At 41.8% G+C, this 22,833-nt stretch overlaps 1 protein-coding gene and 1 pseudogene across 1 annotated transcript; one reads left to right on the forward strand and one right to left on the reverse strand.

Moving 5' to 3' along the window:
- The first annotated feature begins 213 nt into the window (after positions 1 to 213).
- Positions 214 to 13,866, forward strand: LOC128870265 (eukaryotic translation initiation factor 4 gamma 3-like). The gene is made up of 11 exons (XM_054112866.1): positions 214 to 241; positions 851 to 2,380; positions 9,828 to 11,104; positions 11,172 to 11,409; positions 11,475 to 11,638; positions 11,695 to 12,169; positions 12,227 to 12,450; positions 12,524 to 12,670; positions 12,742 to 12,964; positions 13,017 to 13,118; positions 13,183 to 13,866. The coding sequence occupies exons 1-11, from the start codon at positions 214 to 216 to the stop codon at positions 13,254 to 13,256; spliced, it is 4,482 nt and encodes a 1,493-aa protein (XP_053968841.1). The 3' UTR covers positions 13,257 to 13,866.
- A 1,047-nt stretch (positions 13,867 to 14,913) lies between these two features.
- On the reverse strand, positions 14,914 to 22,021 carry LOC128870266 (uncharacterized; annotated as a pseudogene).
- Positions 22,022 to 22,833: the final 812 nt, after the last annotated feature.

Consider the following 22,833-nt stretch of genomic DNA (forward strand, 5'->3'; position numbering starts at 1 on the left):
CAATTCTCGAGGCACTTTGGCTGAAATCGTTTCCAGGGCGGTTTTCAAGTTACGTGGGATCCCACGCGTACACACATTTTACAAATGGATCATATAAAATCTTATTGGTGCTCTTCATATAAATGTCCAAGGCTGCCCCAATCTCACGATATGTGACATGACAACCTTGCTCTATCATTTCGCGCATAACATCGATATTTTCTCCCACAACAAATGATGTTGGACTACTTTCCCGGAATTCGTGAGTGAGGCAACAGCGGCCACGAGAACATTTATCGTACAAATTTTTACAGTGCTAAATGATAGTGACAATTATAGCTCATTGAAAACAAAATATGTTGTTGTCCTACCGAAGCCATCTTGTATGGATTCGCGCTGGTTGCCATATAGCAAATACGGCACAAAGTACCTATACCACCGAGTACCAATATCGAAAAAAGGATTGAGTGAAGAAATTACTTACAAGTACAGGTATAGAAGAGGCAGTATTTGTGCGCAGTCTGCTGGGATGGTCACTGCGGTATCAATCAAGTATACACAATTTTCTTCCTCTTAACATGGAAGTAAGAGTTTCGTTCACCACATCCTGCTGTGAATGGTAACAAAATTATTGCTGTGCAATTTGAAACCGGTCGGCCAATTGCCTTGTATGTAGTAAACAACATTTTTTTTTGTATTTGTCCTAAATGCCGTAGAAGGTATGAGAATTTTCTCGTTCTGTTTTGTATGTTTTGTTTTTCAGCTGTCAAAATGATTAATTCTTAGTCTATTGTGAAGATGTTCTTCAGAAAATTTTACATTTGACTTAATATTATAAAACTAACTACAAAAAGTGAAATTTTTATTGTAGGAGGTACTCAAGGTGATAATTTGGCCAACAAACCTTTGCAACAACATCAGAATCAGCCACTACAGCCATTAATTACACTTGTAGAAGAAGCCGTACATGCTAAAAAGTCCGACTGTATTCAACAGCAACTAGCTGTTTCACAACAATCCCAGCAACAACAACCATACCAACAGCCCCATCGAGTGCCACAAATCAATTCCAAGCAACCGCAAGTGCAAGGAACTGCAACCGCAAATTTAGTTATTAGCGACAACATTAATAGTAACATATCCAAAGAACGTGCTGCTGGAGAAAGTAATAACCGACAACAAAAACAAAACTACAGTGCTAATACCGCAATTAACCTGCCGATTAATATTTCGGGATCGACAGGAGCTTCGGAAGCTATTCAAAATCCCAATATTGCACCGACACAATTTCAACAAGATTTCCCGTCTAATGAAACTCCGGGGTCACAAGCACCCGTAATCGTGGAGGCAGCCGGAGCATCTGAATTGTCTACAAATTTGGGAACACAGATGCTAGTGACTGAATTAAATGCGCATAATATGCAACTTACAGAAGTAATACATACTGACGATAAACAAAATGATGCACATGGTGCTGTGACCAAAGAAGTGAAACAAACTACTAATGGCATAGAACAATCGGAAGCGAGAAATAGTGCTGCCATCACACAATGTGCTGAGATTTTGTTAACGTCGACGACTGAAAACAAAAATAATAATAATTCGATAGATGAAGCTGTGGTCAATCATGTTGACAATAATGTAAGCAGAAGTAGCCAGTCCTCGTTGATTGACACTAAACCTGCCCAAGATCAAGCCCAACCCCAATTGCAGCAGCCGCATAGTTCCATATGTAGAAGTAGTACAACGTCGGTAATTGAATACCATGAGACTGATCGTGCCCTCCATCAACAACAGCAAATATCTAATAATATAGAAGAAAATTCAGAGCAAAGTAGTACATCCACAATTTCAGGTGATATTACGGCTTCTGCAATGACAGAAAACATAACTACACTACCAACAAGTGAAATAACAGACTCAGCAGATGCGAGTAGTTGTGTTAAAAATGGTAACAGTGACACCGAGAATAATGCCAATGCAAATGCTGACGCTTCTGGTAATAATCCAACCATTAACAGGCCATCCGAATCAGACGGCAGCAATACTCCAGGTGGTAACGATCAGTCATTCTCGCAACAATATTTGATAAACTACTATGAGGGCCAATGGTCACCTAGAAACCCAACAGGGAAAAAGCAGTACGGCAGAGAGCAACTTTTGCAGTTACGGGAGTCGAAGGCCTCGCGCCGGCAGCCTGAAGTGAATAATATATCTATATTACCGACACCCAATTTGATGCCATCCTTCGTCCGTAATCCCAAACGTGTGCAATCTATGGTAGGTTCATTGAGCAGTAATCGCGGTGCGGCTGGGAGCGTTTCTGGAGTAGATGGCGGCGCTAACTATGGAAACAAGCAGACTTCAATGTCAGGAGTTCATGGTCGGGGAAGCATGAAAGGTAACATACACAATATATATACAATTCTTACATTATAAAGGGCTTTCTAATAAGAAGTGTTTTTTTGATATTCAAAGAAAAATGCTATTTTTTAATATAAATGATCGGATGTTTATTTCATTATAAAGAGGAAGTGGAAAATAACATTAGGCAAATTACGACCACGCTTACAGCACAATATCTTTTTCATGAAATTTACCATAACCGAATTGCAAAGTGGCTGCCTTATGTCCTCGATAGCCTCACGAATTCCGTCTTTGAGGTCTTGAATCGACCCTGGGCTGTTGGCGTAGACCTTATCTTTCACGTGTCCCCGAAGAAAAAAGTCACAAGGTGTTAAATCACAAGATGTCGGTGGCCAATTGTGATCACGAGATAAAACGGTCCGGAAAATTTTCCCGTAAAGATCGTTGCTTTTGTGGCACGTAGCGCCTTCTTGTAGGAAATAAACGTTGTCCAGATCAATACAATCCAATTCCGGCCATAAAAATCGTTAATCATCTCTCGATAGCCTTTTATATATTATATTTAAATACACCTGTTATGGAAAACCCCTTTTATACATTTTTTACATTATATATACATTTCTTTACATCACTCCCGCCTGTAAGTAGTTTATCAATTAATTTGCCGAACAGCTCTGACGCGGCATTAAGCTTTTCCCATAAGAGCGAAAGCAGGAACGTTTAATAAATTCGTACCACCGTGATGTGCGCTAACACATTTGATCTTTTCGGTGTCCACACTCTAAGCTAATCACATACATTTGTATATATTTTTCTAAAGTTTTTTCTGATAACAATTATTCTTATGCGTTGCTACTTCGGCAAACAGTACGTTTGAATACTCTGTTGCACCAAAACTAGACCCGTGTCTTTAGGTCGGAATGGTGGAAGCCCGATTCGCAATGGCAGATATCACTACCGACCACACGAAATATTTTACGATAGTTGCTGAAATTGACTCAGCAGTATTGTCACACTCTATGGGTACGAATGCAGCTGTATCCGTTGTCGGCAAGTACGACAAATTAACTGTACGCCAGTTTCTCACTGATTACCAGTGAGGGTTACAATGTGCACTGTAAGGATCGCAAGAGAGACAGTGGTGGTGTCCTAGCGTTCAGAGTCCACCATATCGAGCAATATGGACTTATCGATGTAGACCTTATAACCTATTCAGCTATCCGGTCAGACGATGTCGATATTGAAATATTAAATTTGCCGGAACTGAAGAGTTAGTTTCTAAAACTACATGTGCGGACGACACTCGTCAGTCATACTTCGAGATAAAAAGGAAGATGAAACAAGGAGTGCCCTTCGTCCTTGTTTTTCAACTTCTATATCAAACTTCCCCTTTTATACATTTAGTTATTCGCAGTGAAGTAAGCTTCAAAACTGTCAGCATACAGTCATCAGGACTGCGACGGGGTGTTTCCTGATGTTTACCCTAAAACATCCCCCCAAGAAGGCTATGATGCTCCCGGTTAATGTTGCTCAGCAAACTCTTCCTGCTGGGTTGCTACCGCAAAAACCGCCCCTGCAGGCACTTGCTAGAGGCTGAACCACATCCCCGGCGAGTCAGGAGGCATATATTCAACTACACTGACAACCACCAACCCTTAAACCCACTCACTTAGCACCTCTCTTTTTTTGGATGATGACGGCTGGTGACTACACTGTACTGGCAGACCTTGATGAAAGTAATTGGCTAATTGGCTACGACGAAGTTAGCTAAGAAGGCCAACAACATAATGGAAGTTTAGGCAATGAATAGCAAAGTGAATGTCGTCAGCAATCTCGTGTGCAATCTCTGATTTGATGATCAGGTTAGTTAGATTGGAGCTTAATAACCATCGTAGCGCATTGCAAAACGAATACAATCGTGACGGTGATACTGCACGCCTGCAGTCACCTCGAAAGAACGTGGTAAGCGCAATTTTCTGTTGATACCATCGTCCAATTGGGGAAAGTGCAACACGACGTCTCCAGTCATGCGCTATGGCAAAACACTTGCGGAAAACTAGAAAGGTCAACTACGCCAAGATGAGATTTTTTGGCCATCTAGGGTCGGCTAAAGGTATCAAGCCGTTGCCTCGGAAATTGTGTTCTGTGCCAACCACAGTTTACCCTATCCGAGAGCAAAAGCAACTATTAAATGAATCTCAAAAGGTTTCGGTTGGAAAGCAATGTTTAGCGACTTGCGAAAACGAGTACGTAGTTTTCCCGCATGCCGGTGATGCAATACTCTACGCTCTATGAAAGGAAAGCTTCACCTTTTTTCTATTCTTGCCCCACGCTTTGAGAATATAAATGTAGATACCGTCGGACCTTTCAGGCCACATACCGCTCAACCTGTGAATCTGTTTCTAAAGATGGTGGGAAATCATTACGTTGACTGATATGGCAGCCAAAATTGAGACGTGCTAAGGGTTGCTGTAGGCCTGGATAGAGCTGTTGGACACGTGTATCACTTCAGACCAAGGATGACAATTTGAAAGCTCATTCATATTACTTACTCGCTACCCGTAGGCGAACGAAATGGTAGAAAGGTGGTACCGTGTGTTAAAGACCTCACTTAGATGTCTCTCGACGGACACCGTTTTGCTGGGTTTAAGATAAGAATAATCGTAAAGGAAGACTAGAGAATTATCTGTTTATACATTAATTATTATATTATACAGATGCTATGCGGCCAGTGCGCTTACCCAGCAGTTTGCTGGACATCGAAAAAGTCATCCGGTAGACGAACAAAGTTTTTTACGTCAATTATAACATTAACATTACTTACATTTCCCAACCACTAGACCAACGCAAATCTCATAGCGCGGGAAGCCGAAGGAGCTTGCGTTGCTTGTCAACAGGTATCCAAGAACGTATACGATACTTATTTGATCGAAACGAGTCAAAGTTTTCATCGATAGGCTTAAGCCAGCTTATATTTTGAAATAATAATAATAATAATAATAAAATATCGATCAGCAACGAAATCAATGGCAAGGGTTGCGAACGAGGGAAACCAATCTATCGTCACAGGAGCAAACCTATGAAGCAAGGCTTAAAGACACATAGGGAGCGGTCCACACACATAGGGAGTGGTCCACACGCCACCAGGCAGCCCCTGCCTCAACGACTCCCCAGTGCGGGGACAAACCAGCAGCTTTTGGTCTCCCGCACAGTCAGTTCCGGGTGACAGGCCAGGGTTTCTCGAAACCTGACATCTGTCAAGTGCACTTCCTGCAATGGCTGGTGCCACTTTCGGAGGTGCTCTGGCCTGCGCACCACTCGTGAGTGGACACGCGACTATGTTGTCCCTGCTGCAGAGCTCTGCACCCACAACCGCCCCCCGTGGCGCGACCACCCGACACCATCAGGCTGCAACAACAACTGCGGAACGCACAGCAGGGCCAACTCAAACAACCTCACGCGTCCCTCACACCCCAAGTTACGACTACACTCCCGAGGAGCTTCAGGCTCCTTCACCTTAACTGCAACGGACTCATGAGTAAGATTGATGAGATAGTCGACTTCATGAGTCGACATGTAATCAAGATAGCTTTTTTCTGATTACAAGGGATGGCTATTACGTGCACAGAAAGGATCGCGAGCGAGGCAACGGTGACCTAGCGTTTATAGTGAACCACACATTGCAGTATCTTCTAATCGATGAAGGCATCGGCCCGAGCTATAGCACCTACATAGAATGTCAAGGTATAGCTGTGCGATCAGGTGATGCCGAGCTCAAAATATTTTACAATTGTATACCCTGTATCACATGTTGCCCGGCAGGATATCACCCTGATATTGGTGCGCTCATTAGAGGTGCAAACCGTTTGGTAATAGGTGACTTTGACGCCATCTTTGGCATTCAAGCCTACCAAACGATTGTAGGGGCAGCACTTAGCAGAGCCGATAGACGACTCGACATTCAGCACAGTAAACGATGACGCCTCCTCCTTGGCCATTCTCATCATCCGCTAAATCCACGGCGACCCCCTTTACCACCTGGACAAAGGAGGTCAAACTGTCCCTCAGGGTAAAAGTCGATGACACACCAATTCCGGCGATAAACAATCATAAAACTTGGGGTGTGACCTTTGACAGTTTGCTCTCCTTCTCAGCGCATACAACCGCAATTGCCAGTAAAGTCCAAAATCGCAACAAGGTCCTCAGATCGCTTGCCGGCAGCAGTTGGGGCAAAGACAAAGAACTGTTGCTATCGACATTTAAGGCAATTGGTCGGCCGGTTCTGAACTATGCTGCGGTTGTCTGGTCGCCTGGAACTAGTGACACGCAGTGTAAAAAGATACAGACATGCTAAAATACTGCCATGCTGACAGCGACCGGTTGCCTCCTGATGTCCCCTATTCAACACCTTCGCAGGCACAAATGCTCCGTGTAGTGGAGCTCAATAATCTGCTCAGCAAGCAGTTCCTGCTGGGGTGCTACCGCAGGCTTCACACTTACAGACACCTGCTTGAGCCAGAACCGCCTCCTAGGCGCGTCAGGAGACACCTTTTAAATTACACCGACGAGATCCAAGTCAAAACTGACAGAAATCTACTGGACCAGACAGTATTTAGACATTTAATAAACGAAATTCACCTGGAGACCGTCACCACCTTCTTAAGCTCCCGCCCTGTGAATACCGTATTCGGAGACCAATCACCACCTATTGCAGATGAAGAGCTCCAGCATCCCCGTGAGGCACGCGTAACACTGGCACAACTACGTTCTGAATGCTGTAGCAGGTTAAACTCCTACTTATCCAGAATTGACCCCGGCATACCAAACATATGTCCGGCATGTGACACTAACCACCTTTTCACATGCCCCCTTAAACCTACTCATTTAACACCCTTTTCCCTCTGGACCCAACCCGTTGGAACAGCATGTTTCCTGGGCCTACCTTTAGATGAGCCAGACTCAACTTTAAATGAGTCAGACTCAACTTTAGATGAGCCAGACTAAAACAACAACAACAACGACGGCCCCCTCCAGGGTAGTGGGCAATTGCAGCAGCTCGCTTGGCATAAACAATTGATAGCCTTGGTCTGATAAATAGCATAACTTGGCGAACTATGCTATCGCTTGCATCAGACCACTTGTCCACTATCATCTCCATCGAGAGACCTGTCGACTTTGTTTCCGCGGATACTTTAACTTTAACAAAGTTAATAGGGCTGGCGTCGCGGAATTCAACGAAGACATCTTCGCCGCTCTCCCCATCTCCACCGATGTGCGCGTAGGCGAACTCGCATTCCGCAAGGGGCTCAGAGCCGCTGCGGTTCGCTTCATCCCCTCTGGAAGGCTCAGGGACATACGCCCCAATTTCCCAGCTGAAGCACCCGTTCTGGTAAACGAGCATGATCTCCCAAGCCAGACCGATCGCGGGGATCCCAGCATAATGGATTTCAATTTGAATCCGGCAACTAGTCACCCAACATAACCGGAAAGATGGGAAGAGCATTTGAAGACCTGTAACTTCACCTCTGGTGTGAGTAAGCTCTGGCTCACCAGAAAGGCCCTGTAGAACGCGACGAAGCACAACGACAAGGTGGATATCCCCTTCAACGGTTGAACTTCGTCGGACCCGAAAAGATGCACGAGCTACTTTAGCCGGCAATTCATATTGCATTTTCCGGTCGACAGATCCAGGCGTCGTGCCAACAGACGGATGTACAAACTTACGAACAACAGTGCGTGTGAAGTAGTGAAGATTCTTGAAGCCCTTCTACTCCCACTCTACACGAAACACCTGACCCCAGCCCCACACCAATAGAGCTTCCGAAGAGTGCATAGTACCACAACATTACTCACCGCCATAAACACCCAGATCAACCGCGGGCTTAACCAAAACCGCGCCTGCAAGAGGACTGTCTTCATAGCGCTGGATCTGGACCTAAAGATGACTTTCGGCACTGCCAGCCATTCCACGCCAATAGATGACATTTTACAATCGACACTGCCGCCAGGGCTGAAGAGGTGATCCGCGTACTATCTGAGTGGTCGACATCCGTCGGTGATATTTCGAGACCAAACCTGGAAACAGAGGAAGATAAAAAAGGGTGTTCCGCAGAATAGTGTTATTTCACCCATGCTTTTCAACTACTATATCTCGAAACTCGCCCACCCATCAGAAGGAGTCTCTCTGGTCTCCTACGCCGAAGACTGCACGATAATGGTGTCGTGCAATGACATTGATGGCCTGTGCGCCAAAGTGAACGATTATCTCACTTGCCTCTCTCGCTTCTTCACTGCGAGGAATGTTCAACTTTCGCGCAAGAAGTCCACGGCGACCGTTTTCAGCACCTGGACAAAGGAGGTCAAACTGTAACTTAAGGTAAAAGTCTACGATACACCAATACCGACTTTTAACAACCCCGAAATCTTGGGAGTTACCTTCAAAAGTTTACTGTTCTCTGTGCATACAACCGTTATTGCCACTAAAGCTTCAAATCGCAACAAGCTCCTCAAGTCGCTTGCCCGTAGCACTTGGGGCAAAGACAAAGAAATGTTGCTATCTACATATAAGGCAGTTGACCGGCCGTTTCTAAACTACGATGCGCCTCTCTGGTCGCCTGAAAGTAGTGATACGCTCTGGAGAAAGCCCCAGACTTGTCAAAATATTGCCATTCGGACAGCGGTGGTATGCCTTCTGATGTCCTCACTACAACACCTACACTACGAGGCTCAGATGCTCCCTATGAAGGAGCTACCGTAGGTCCCACCCATGTAGATATCTGCCACCTCTCAGACACCTCTTCAATTATGCCGACTTGATCCAGGACAAAATATATCGGCAAATACTTGACCGGACAGTGTACAGACAGACTATAAACAACATTCACTGGGAGAGACTTACCACCTTCTTAAGCTCCCGACCCCCGAATGCTGTTATCGCGACCACTACCAACACTAACCAACTTGTCGAAGCAACAAGTTTTCTGGGCCTATGGATAGATGAGCTAGACGAAGACGACCGGTGATTTTTACAACACCGACAGGGTTAAGTATACCGCTACAACAACAACAACAAGCGAACGCGCGTTATAGTTTTGCCTATTATTCTGTATCGCTTTACATTTAGTATTAAATTAAATAAATATTGTTAATTTAGAAGATAACATCTACTATATATATGTATATGTATGTATATATATTTTACTACTTCTCATGCCAAAACTTGCCGTGTTTACCACAAGCTCTGATTGCGTTTTGCTCCTGCTATTGTACATTATTCTAATTTGGATAACTTCACTACGCAAGCAATAAGCTCATAAATGTTTAAGTCATTATGTGAAGAGGAAAAGAAAGTTTACTCTCCCTTTCCGTAGTAAAATTGTGTTTGTTGACAAATTGCTAACTAGTCATAAGTCGGAACTCTAGAAATTTCATGTTTAACACTTGTATTAATTCGCTTTCAATTATTTCTATAAAAAAAATAGGAATGATACACGTGAATCTTTCACTAAACCAGGATGTTAAACTGAATGAAACTGACAACGCCTGGCGACCTAGAGTATTGGTTAAAGGCACCGAGGCCGAAGCCGATCCCGAGGCTAAAGCGAAACGTGAAAAAGAGGATCTTATACGTAGATTGCGAGGCATATTAAATAAGCTAACGCCCGAGAAGTTTGATGCTTTGGTTGAAGAAATTATTAAGCTCAAAATCGATACACCTGATAAAATGGAAGACGTAATGGTTCTTGTGTTCGAAAAAGCTATAGATGAGCCGAACTTTTCCGTTTCATATGCACGTCTGTGCCATCGTTTGATTACTGAAGTGAAAGCGCGAGACGAACGAATGGAAAGTGGTACAAAGACTAACTTGGCTCAATTCCGTGCAGCTCTATTAGATAAAACAGAACGGGAATTCACACAAAACGTTACAAAGAGTAAAGCAAAGGAAAAGAAGCTGCAACCGATTATTGAAAAAATCGCTAAATGTACTGATGGAACCGAAAAGGCTGAATTAGAAGCGCAGCTGGAAGAAGAGGAACGAAAAATTCGCCGACGTTCCGGTGGAACAGTTCGTTTTATAGGAGAACTTTTTAAAATCTCTATGCTTACCGGAAAGATTATAAACTCATGCATTGAAGCCCTGTTAAATCCCAATTCGGAAGACCAGCTTGAATGTTTGTGTAAACTTTTAACGACCGTTGGTGCAAAATTTGAGCAGACACCTATTAACACGAAGGAATCTTCTCGTTGCTATTCTTTGGATAAAACAATAGGTCGCATGCAAGCGATAGCTTCTAAATCAGACAAAGAAGGAGCGAAGGTTAGCTCACGTGTTCGTTTCATGCTTCAAGATGTGATTGACTTACGGCGTGACAAATGGCAATCTAAACGCAACGAAGCTCCAAAGACAATGGGCCAGGTGGAAAAAGAGATGAAAACTGAGCAATTGTCATCACAATATTACAATTATGCTGGATCCGTTTCGGGCGGTAGTGGAGGTGGTTCCAATGGAACATCATCTTTAGGTTCTGGGGGCAAACGGGATGAACGTGGTCGATATGCCGACTCACGGTCAAATTATGGTGGTAGTCACAGTCAGAGAGGCGATACTGGTAGCCTAAGGAGGCAGCAGGGTGGTGGGAGTAGTGGTAATAACGGTGGGAGCGGAGGCCACTCAAATTCCAATAATGACGACAGCACATGGATTGTTCAAACTAGTAAGGGAAGTCGTTGTTTAGATACAAACAAATTGGAGGGTTTGGTTAGTATCTTAATTGTATTTAAATTTGAGGGAACTCTTTTTTAGTTTCCTAATTCTCTCTACGTAGACAACCGCCAATAACTTCGACACTAAGAAAATGGGCGGAGTTTCTCAGTTTATATGGTCACATGGATCACGACAATCTTCTACACCCACGTCGACTCCTACGAATTCCTTTGCAGCTCTATCTGCACTCAGTGATACTAATAGAAGTAATGACAGGGACCGTGATCGTGACAGGGACCGAAGTGGGCCTCGCAGCAAAGGATCATACACTAAAGGATCCATCGAGCGCGAACGCTATGGTAAACACGACCTAACTATATATATTTTTATAACTTAATTTATCCAATATAAATGCTTTAAATAGGTATGCACCCGCGATCTGGTTCCTCTCAGGCATCTCGAGAAAGCTCTTCTTCACGGGGACCCCAAACATCACGCTCATCGATGAGTACAGCTGTAATGCAGAAGTCTTTGAGCCACTCTAAATATACACAGCAGCAATTGCCATCATCGAATAGAATAACAAAAGTATTTCAAAAGTTTTTAAGGAAAGACATAAAATGGCATAATACTTTTTATTTTAGGCTACGCTTTCGTCGACAGGGTCATCATTACATCCCCAACGTGGAATTGATACATATTCCCATTCAAATCAACTAGGTGAAAGCAGCAGTAGCGGGACACCTACTGAGCCGCCAACTGCAGTTTTTGAAGTATCTAGCTCTGGTGATATCAGAGTATTAAAGTCGATTGTTTCAGAGATGATAGAAGTAGCTTCAAACTCTAAAACATTGAAGAACTTTGTAGAGCCATGTATACTTCGAATTCGGGAAAGTCAACGTAGTGCTCTTTTGTATTATATTATGACAGATTACTTGCATTTGCAACATATAGGAAAACTGCAAAGACGTTATTTGGGCAATATAGTGGTTTATTTAATTAACAATAATTTTATATCCCGCGAACATTTTCTATTAGCTTACAAGCAATTCTGTGAAATAGCCAGTGATTTAGCGCTCGACATTCCTGATCTCTGGAAATATATCATCGAATTTACGGGTAATACAATACTAATACTAATAATAAAAAAGATACAAATGTTATATAATATTATAGGCCCATTGGTAAGCAAAAGATATATAACAGTCCACGATCTTTGGAATAAGCAAGTGAAAGGGGATAATGCTCCGAGCTTTGGAAAGAAGTTCCTGAAAATATTTTTGGATTACTGTTTAAGTGAAATTGGTCCTAATTTTACCCGTACCATGTGGAAAAAGACGAATATAAAATGGACAGATTTTATGGATGAGAGTGAGGTCAAAACTTTTATACAAACAAATGTAGGCCATTAATTATTAATAATTTTGAGAATTTATTACTATAATTTATTGTTTTCGTACAATCGTTTTATAGAAGTTGGAATATATTGACAACGAAATAATACAGCCTACAATAGTCATTATTGAACCGAAGGAAGATTATATAAATAGAGTTGCTGAGAAGGTGGAACGCTTGTTAAAAGAGGAAACTTCGGCAGGTTGTATAATAGATTACATTAATGTACGTAATTCTTGCTTTTTCAGATATGGTGTGATATTTTCTATAATATATTTTCATATATTCATATTCAGGGAAATGTTGTTGATATTGATAAGCACTTTATCAGAAGTTTAGCTACTAAATTGTGTGATTTTGCAATTTCATACAAGGAAAATAGTTATAAGTTGGATACGGAGTGCTTCCAAAAAATTTGCATACCTGTTTTACATCGGTATATTGATTCAAAAGAAGAATATGAACTAGAATGCTTATACTCAATGCAGCTATTAGTAGCGCGCCTGGAACATCCCAGAGGTAGTCACTGCAATTTTATTTCATTGCTTTGATTTAAAATCTTTCCTAATAGGGTTGCTGAGCGATCTGTTTGGAGAACTTTATGATGCTGATGTAATACCACAAGATTCCTTTATTAAGTGGCGGGACTCGAAGGATCAATCAGCTGGCAAAGGTGTGCTACTTATTACTATTATTTTTTATCGCCAATTAATCTAAGTTTGTTAAACATTTTTTAGGTGTCGCTGTCAAAGGACTTAATCCGTTTTTCAACCATGTACTTAGCAGCGAGACTAGCGATGAAAATAATTAACGGAACTTTAATCAACAACACATGCCTTTAAGGAAAGACTACATCCATAATATTTGCTTTAAAGTGTATGCAATTAGGAAGGTCTTATAAATATTATTGTAAATCTTTTATCACATATAAATATATACATGCGTATAATGATAGAAGCAAGCTGAAAATGATATATATTTTTTTTTATAGCAGTAAGGAATATTTACGAAAGTTCAAGTGAAAATATATTAATATAACTATTAAAGAAATGAAATCAATAGATAATGGAAAATTGGTATGAAAATGAATATAGTATAAGATAATCTTATAAAAATATTAGGGACTTCCTTTATGTTCAGAATCGCTTAAAATTTGTGAGAACATTTATCTATGTAAAAAGTGAATAAAAACTAAGGAGCAAGTTGTTGAATGAATTGTAATAGAAAATGACATTATTCCGATGTATGAGTACTATGGAAATCATACATGAAATTAATACCTTTCAGATCTATCTATCACTAGCGCTCATAATTACATCTCAGAGAGATTAACGTATGTAAAATTAATAGTTAAGCTTATTGTAAACAAGTTTTTAAACCTATACATCAACTAAAACGAAAAAAAAACAAATGCTTTTAAATTAATATTGTTTGTTTGTTAACAGTAATAGAAGCCCCACTAGTGTAGGGTATATCACCAGCCGTCTTCGTCTGGCTCATCTAAAGGTAGGCCCAGGAAACATGCTGTTTCAACGGGTTGGGTCCAGAGGGAGAGGGGTGTTAGATGAGTAGGTTTAAGGGGCATGTGAAAAGGTGGTTAGTGTCACATGCCGGATATATGTTTGGTATGCCGGGGTCAATTCTGGATAAGTAGGAGTTTAACCTGCTACAGCATTCAGAACGTAGTTGTGCCAGTGTTACGCGTGCCTCACGGGGATGCTGGAGCTCTTCATCTGCAATAGGTGGTGATTGGTCTCCGAATACGGTATTCACAGGGCGGGAGCTTAAGAAGGTGGTGACGGTCTCCAGGTGAATTTCGTTTATTAAATGTCTAAATACTGTCTGGTCCAGTAGATTTCTGTCAGTTTTGACTTGGATCTCGTCGGTGTAATTTAAAAGGTGTCTCCTGACGCGCCTAGGAGGCGGTTCTGGCTCAAGCAGGTGTCTGTAAGTGTGAAGCCTGCGGTAGCACCCCAGCAGGAACTGCTTGCTGAGCTGATTATTGAGCTCCACTACACGGAGCATTTGTGCCTGCGAAGGTGTTGAATAGGGGACATCAGGAGGCAGCCGGTCGCTGTCAGAATGGCAGTATTTTAGCATGTCTGCCTTAAATGTCGATAGCAACAGTTCTTTGTCTTTGCCCCAACTGCTGCCGGCAAGCGATTTGAGGACCTTGTTGCGATTTTGGACTTTAGTGGCAATTGTCGTTGTATGCGCTGAGAAGGAGAGCAAACTGTCAAAGGTCACATCCAAAGTTTTGGGATTGTTTATCGCCGGAATTGGTGTGTCATCGACTTTTACCTTGAGGGCCAGTTTGACCTCCTTTTTCCAGGTGGTAAAGAGGGTCGCCGTGGATTTAGTGGGGGAAAGTTGGAGATTCCTCCCAGTGAAAAAGCGAGAAAAGTTGGTGAGATAGTTGTTCACTTTGGAGCACAAGCCATCGATGTCATTACCGTCGCCATTATCGTCTAGTTGTCAGCGTATGAGGCCAGGGAGACTCCCTCTGGTGTTTGGGGGTGCTTCGAGATGTAGAAGTTGAAAAGCAAGGTTGAAAGGGCACCACCCTGCGGAACATCTTGGTTAGTTTTCCTCTGTTTAGATGTATGGTTACGAAAAATCACTGACGAGTCACGACCGCTCAGTTAGTTGGCGTACCACCTCTTCAGGCTTGACGGGAGTGTCGACTAATAAATATCATCGAGTAGCGTAGAATGGCTGACTGTGTCGAAAGACTTATTCAAGTCTAATGCTACTAGGACAGTTCTCTCGTAGGGGCGGTTGTGGTTAAGCCCGCGGTTTATCTGGGCGTTTATGGCGCTGAGTGCAGTGGTGGTGCTATGCACTTGTCGGAAACCATGTTGATGTGGGGCTGGGACCAGATGTTTCGGGAAGAGTGGAGTAGAAGGGCTTCAAGCGTCTTCACTACTGGGGAAAGGAGAGCTATCGGACGATAAGATTCCCCTTGGTTGACGGGTTTCCCAGGTTTCAGTAGTGGGACCACTCTCCCTGCTTTCCACTTGTCAGGGATGATGAGAGTGGCTAAGGACAGATTGAAAACCGTTGTGAGAAATCCTACTCCCAATGGTCCAGGTGTTTCACCATCAGCGCGTTTAGTCCGTAAGGGCCAAAGGCTTTTGATGTTTTAGATTTATTGATGGCCCCCCCTGGACTTCATCACCGGAGAAAGCAAGTGACGCACTGTCGTTCGTCAGTTTGTGCAGCCTTCTGGTAGCACGATGCTTGGTTTTGTCGGACGGATCATGCAATATGAAAAGACGGCTAAAGTAGCTCGCGCATCTCTTCGGGTCCGAGGAAGTGCAACCGTTAAAGGTGACAGCCACCTTATCTTTGTGCTTCTTAAGGTTCGACAGGGACCTAACGGTGTCCAGAGCTTACTCACCCCAGGTTACAGGTCTTCAAGTAATCAACCCATTTTTTTTTTATTCAATTTATTTGATTTGTTTTGTACATAGTAAGACAGAGTCTTGTGGTAGTACATCTTATAATTCTAGAATACGAGGATGGTATACATAGAAATTCTACTTAGATTTAAAAATATTTTAACTATTAAACTTATAGACTAAAACTTAGAGTAATAAGTGAGAAGAAGAGAAAGATGGTGGGAATGGGAGAAGGAAAGGGGTATTAAAGGTTAGAAGTAATTAGAAACTGCAGTTTTAAAACACCTTGCTTGTTTTATAAGCTTTATTGTAGTTGGTATAGAATTCCATAGTTTAATGGCACTGTCAAAGAACATGCGTTCTGATTCCAAGTAAGTGTAAGTCGGAACAATTAGATTCAATGTTCGGGTGCACTGGCATTGTTTAATGTTTTTATACAGGTACAATGGTTTTTGTGTGTATATTAGTTTATGCAGGAACAAAACAGAGCGTATTTTGAGATACGAGTCGAGGTTATGATCGAGAATCTGTTTTGAGTAGACAGATATATGGTCATATTTCCTTTTTTCAAACACGAAACGCGCTGCATTATTTAAAGCGATTTGCAATTTTTGTTTCGAATTATTATCAAGCCTGCAATATACTAATTCAGCGTATGATACATGAGGAACAATGAGTGATCTAACAAGTTTTAATTTAGTTTGCCGTGGCAGTAAGTAGGCAGTACAATATAGCTTTCTAAGAATATTATATACCTTGTTTACAACAAAGTTTACATGGTCAACGCATGATAGTCTTGAATTTATTCTGAAACCCAGGTTAGTTACTATGTCATCAAAGTTAATATTTACTTCATTAAGTAATATTCGCGGCAAAGAGCTAAGGTCATACTTTGAATGAGAAATAGCAATCGCCTTCGTCTTTGACTCATTTAATTTTAAGTTGTTAGATTTGGACCAGTTAGAAATACGTGTGAGGTCTTCATTAAGCCTTGCTATCAAATCTTCAATAAGATCTATTGGCCTTGACAGGTAGATCTGGGTGTCATCAGCATAGAGGTGAATCGACGAATTTTGGCAACACTCAACAATATCATTAATGAAAATGCAAAATTAAATTGGACCTAAAATAGAGCCCTGCGGCACACCTGACGTAATTGGTTTTAGACTTGAGTAGTTATCGCCACACTTAACTTGTTGTAGCCGATTCGAGAGGTAACTTTTTATTAGTTGCAGAGAAAATGCTCCAAACTTATAGTGATAGCACAATTTTTTCAGTAAAATGTTGTGATCAATAGTATCAAATGCTTTTGAAAAATCGAGTAATACTAGCACTGTTAGGTAGTTTTTATCATAAGCAGAGCGAACATCTTCAAAAATTTTAAGCATAGCTGGGGAGCAACTATGCAGACTTCTGAAACCCGACTGGAAATTACTCAGCAGATTATTCTTGTCCAAGTAGCAGGTAATTTGTCGCGCCAAAAATTTTTCAAATACTTTCGATAGGGCAGGTAAAATGCTTATTGGTCTGAAGTGCTGAGGAGCGGTAGAGCATTTTGTTTTTGGCACAGGTATTATATTTGCTGTCTTCCAAAGATATAGAAATGTAGATGAGGTGATTGAAAAGTTAATTATGTGCGTAAGTGATCGTATTACAAATGGTAGAATAATTTTAAGAAATTTAAGGCAAATGCCGTCGGTCCCTATAGCATTAGATTTAACAGTATGTATACACTGTATCAAATCCATCTCTGTTGCAAACACAAATTCAAACTCACCGTCATCAACATGCTCTCGTAGAGGAACTTTTACAGGTATGTCGAGTGGAGCCCTGTTAGATGCTAGAAAGTGAGTATTTAACATTTCTGGGTCCAAACTGCACACGGGCTTATTCTCTGCTGAGACACCTAAGGTTTTAAGGTTTTTCCATAGGACTTTCGGAGGTAAACTATCATTGAGCTTCCATTGTAGATATGCCCTTTTGGCATCTCTAGTGATTGCAGTTACTTTATTTCTTGCTACACGATGTTTTTGCCACAAGTGAGTGTTTCTATCATTTTTCCATTTCTTATATGCTTTACTACGCTCTCTAATTAAAGACAATATCTCACGCGTAAACCATGGTTTCCTATTTCCGTGGACTTTAACTTTACGCAACGGAACAAACCTATCAAATAGATGGCTGACTAAAGCATTGAAATGTTGCAGTTTTTCATCCACTGTTGTGAATAACCGACACATATTCCAATTAAGCTCGGCAGCCTCCTTATTTAAGAGATCATTCTGAATAAGCTTAAAGTCTCTAAAAAATATCTCCTTTACTTGATTGTGTCTGTTGAACTTGATGTTGTATGATAAGAATATCAACTCGTGGTCGGAAACTCCAGCCATAGGAAGCTGATCAATATGACTGACGTAATCTCTGTCACTGACGCAAAATACATCCAAAAGACTTGGTTTGCAGTGGGGTGCTCACATCTAATAATAGTGTAGTCGCACAGGGAATATACATTATTAACAATATAGTCTTTAAACCATGTCTCTGTAATACATATTAAGTCAATGCTCAAATTATCAAAAACAAAATTTAGATAGTCAATTTTTTCAGCATTCAAACTTCGCGCATTCAACTGACAGACATTAAACCCATTGTAGCGATTAGAAATGAGTTTAAGCAATTCTCTTGCATGTTCTTTGTCTACTTGTTTTGCTATTTCATTACACATTGACAGTTTATGGTTGGGAGTATACGCAAGGTGGAGGAATTTAAATAAAGCAAGGGGATAATGAGATAGATAGGAATGAGATCAAAATAAAAAAGATTACATTGCAAAGCCAAGAATATGAAAAGTACGAATGAGATGAACGAAATAGAAATGATACTAAAATAACAATGATTACAATGCAAAGCAAAGAGTTTGGAAAACATAAATGATAAATAAGAGAATAAATTTAACGCATACATAACGTTAATAATATAACGCATAAATGTTTTTGTTTTTACATATTAGCAGTTGCAATGCTCTCTATACTCGTTTTTTCAGTTATAATTACAGCATCAGTTTGGGGTCGAGCTCTAACAAACACTTGCCCATGAACAGAGAAAACTGACGTTAGACGCTTTTGCTTTTTATATTGCATAGCCAAACGCATTAGTTCGCGATTTTTTCTCGTAAGACATTCGTGGATAAATAGCTTCCCTTCACTACCGACGCCGACATCACTAAGAGAAAGTGCTCGTCTCTTATCTTTGCAGAATTTAGCAACAGCTTTCAGCAGTTGAGAGCGATCTGCAGCAGAGCTCAATTTGATTATTATTGGAGCTACGCTTTTATTGTTTGGTCGTAACCGGAAAGCAGAACGTACGGGCGCTAGTCTTACTTGAAGCGTTTGGCACAGCTTGGAGAAATCATTTAGTATGTCCTCATCTTTCCTTATAGGCAACCCACTAACAATCACATCTGTTGATATTGCGTTATTCTCATATACATTTAGTTGTTCGGTGAGTGCATATACCTCGCTGCGCAATTTGTCTACATTAGCACATTTCAGTTCAGTTTTTTTTACGCGCTCTTCCATGTGCTTAACTGCCGACTTCAAGTTCATAACATCCGCTGACAACTCACTGAATCGCTCCATTACTCGCTCTTCCGATTCTCTTAGTCGTAATGTTAGCTCTTCAATGATGCTCTGCTTTTGTGATTCTAGGCGACTCTCAATTTTCGCAAACCACGCATTGAGAGTAGCGCTTGATGCATCGGTACTAAGAGACTTACTTTGTACTGAAGGCGTTTGCGGGGATGGTGACAATTTGTTCACTGCCGTTGTTCGTGTTGACATTTTTGGCATGTTAGCAAATTCAAACAATTTAACAGGTGAAACAAGGTTTTTTCGCAGTATTTCAAGTAGTTATGTAAACTTTATTACGATTTTGATTTACCCGGACAAAAGAACCGCTTTTAAAGGATTTACGTGGTTTTTTAGCAAACTAACACTCAGTGGATTAAATAAAAATACGGATTAAACTGCGACTACTCAAAAACACGTCTACTCAGTCTGCTGATACATAGACGACATTTAGACCGCTTGTGTTGATCTACCAGTTGCCGGATCTCCAAATTGAGATCCCTTATGCGGGGATCCCTGGGATCGACATGGTGGTCACGCACGTTTGCCAAGCTGGCTGTTTCGGCTGGGAAATGAGGACGAATGCCCTTGAACCTTCCAGCAGGAATGTAGCGAGCCGCAGCAGCTATGAGCACCTTGCGGATTGCGCGTTCGCCTGCGCGCACATCGGTGGGGATAGGAAGAGCGGCGAAGGTGTCTTCAGTGAATTCCGTGAAGCCGGCCCAATTAGCTTTTTTAAAGTTAAAATAGGACCGGTGGTTCGCGGAAGCGAAGTCGGCAGGTCTCTCAATCGAGACGATAATGGGCAAGTGGTCTGATGCAAGGGATAGCATAGTTCGCCACGTTATGCTATTTATCAGTCCCGCGCTAGCTATTGTTAGGTCAGGCAAGCTGCTGCAATTGCCCACTACCCTGGTGGGGGCGTCGTCGTTCACAGTACTGAATGTCGAATGGTCTATTTGCTCTGCCAATTGCTGTCTCCTACGATCGTTTGGACGGCTTGAACTCCAAAGATCGTGATGCGCATTTAAGTCACGTGCAACCAATCGGTTTTCACCTCTGATGGGCGCACCTATATCAGGGTGATATCCTGCCGGGGGGAGCGGCCGCCGTAGCCGAATGGGTTGGTGCGTGATTACCATTCGGAATTCACAAAGAGGACGTTGGTTCGAATTTCGGTGAACCACTAAAATTAAGAAAAAGATTTTTCTAACAGCGGTCGCCCCTCGGCAGGCAATGGCAAACCTCCGAGTGTATTTCTGCCATGAAAAAGCTCTTCATAAAAATATCTGCCGTTCGGAGTGGGCTTGAAACTGTAGGTCCCTCCATTTGTGGAACAACATTAAGACGCACACCACAAATAGTAGGAGGAGCTCGGCCAAACACCCAAAAAGGGTGTACGCGCAAATTATATATATATATATCCTGCCGGGGAGCAGGATTCGAGCTCGAAATCACCTGTCCCGACAGCTATGCCTTGACATTCTAAGGTCCTGTCCCTGCGGTCGATACCTTCATAAATGAGACGATACTGCACAGTGTGGTGGACTATAAACGCTAGGCCTACACCATTGCCTCGCTCGCGATCGTGTCTGTGCACGTTATAGCCATCCCTGGTGATCAGAGAGGACCTAGCGGGCAGCTTGGTTTCCTGGACCGCGGTTATTGTGATACTGTGTCCGCTCATGAAGTCAACTATCTTGTCGACCTTGCTCGTGAGTCCGTTGCAGTTCAATTGAAGAAGCTTGAAGCTTCTTGGTAAGGTCGTAGTAACTCGCGGGGTGAGGGACACGTGGGGTTGCCTACGTTGCGCCTGCTGTGCAATCCGCTCTAGTTGTTGCGGCCTGAGGATGGTGGGCGGCCGCGCCACGGGGGGCGGTTGCGGGGGCAGAGCTCGGCAGCAGGGGGCAACGTAGTAAATTGTCCACTCACTGGTGGTGTGCAGGCCGGAATATCTCCGGAAATGGCACCAGCCATTGCAAGAATTGCATTTGGGCCTGAACAGGTCTTAAGATGGCTCCATCCGTTGCACTTATTGCACCTAACCGAGGTGGAGTTCAAGTGGAGCCGTTTATGGCAGAAGTAGCAATAGAATACTTCTGGCCCAGGGTTGGATTCAATTCCAGCTCTGAGGAGAAGCATTTAGAGAGAGGTTGCTGGAAGGAATTGCTCCAGTGAATATTTAAATAAGAAAATTGATCCGATGCTGACTCCATAAAAACAAGTTAGCCAACTCTTTGCGCCGCCATACACCTCCAGACCATCACGCCTAACTTCGCCATGTCTCACAGTTGGTACTTTTGCGACCGCTGTACCGCTCTTACGCCACACTAGTTTTCTTCCTTTAATGCCAAATATGCAATATTTGCTTTCATACGAAAATAGAATACGTTCCAAAAATTTTGCAACTTTGTTAAAATATTCGTTTGCAAAATCCATGGGTTTCTTTGTGTTGATTTCAGGTATGTACATGAACGGTTTTCTACGTGGTACACATCCGCGATACTCATCTTTTTTAAGTATTTTACTTACAGTATCGTCGTGAACATTCTTGTCAAAGGAATTTGAAAACTTTTTAAATATTTGAGAAGCCGTAATTAGAGGACTATTTTTCACTGATTGCAATATGGTTCCTTTCACACGTACGGTCAGCTTGATAGGTCGACCAGAATGTGGCTTTGACACAATTGTATTGTATGTTTGCACGACATACTGCACAGAAGAGTGACTTCTTCCTATGATTTGCCCAATTTCGGAGAAAGGTTTCCCTTTATTTTTAAGTTTCAGGGTAAGTTTTCTCTCGCCAACACTAATTTCCTTAGTTTTGAGGGACATCGCTATTTCTTGTACACAAAAACTTTAAAATAACTCCAAATTGATGTAATCACAGGAAAATCAATTACAAACTAAAATAAAACTTTTATAAGGTATGAATGTCCCACTGCATACTGCGGAGAATTCCTGTTTTCATGTGTACGGACACCTTTTCTGCTTCGTTGAAGTGAAGTTTTTTGGTTTGTAATATTTCCTTTTTAAAAATGTACTTAGAAAAAATTTTATGGAAATTGTAGAAAAATAACTGACTAAATTTTTCTCATAAAAGTTTAAAATGTTTAAGTTTTTTTTACAATGAATTTCTTAATATGTTGCTTTCATTTCTTTGTGTACGGATACTTTTCCTGGCAAGTGTATATGTTACACAATATGTAATATTTTCTCTATAGCTACATACTGTAATTTAAATAAATTGTTTATCACATTAAATTAAAGAGTTAGGGGTAGTCGGATGCCCGAAAAAATGACGATTTTCAATCGGGTTCTTTTGCTAGTCAATTACTTTATTTTACAAAAATAAAAACAT

The sequence above is a fragment of the Anastrepha ludens genome, chromosome X (genome assembly GCF_028408465.1).
Source record: "Anastrepha ludens isolate Willacy chromosome X, idAnaLude1.1, whole genome shotgun sequence".
Classification (NCBI taxonomy): domain Eukaryota; kingdom Metazoa; phylum Arthropoda; class Insecta; order Diptera; family Tephritidae; genus Anastrepha; species Anastrepha ludens.

Bases quoted from the DNA above. Each gene is read 5' to 3' on its own strand.
- LOC128870265 (XM_054112866.1), top strand. From the start codon at position 214: ATGATGTTGGACTACTTTCCCGGAATTC. The intron at 11,105-11,171 runs GTTAGTATCTTA...CTCTCTACGTAG, and splicing joins CAAACAAATTGGAGGGTTTG to ACAACCGCCAATAACTTCGA. The intron at 12,451-12,523 runs GTAGGCCATTAA...ATCGTTTTATAG, and splicing joins AAACTTTTATACAAACAAAT to AAGTTGGAATATATTGACAA.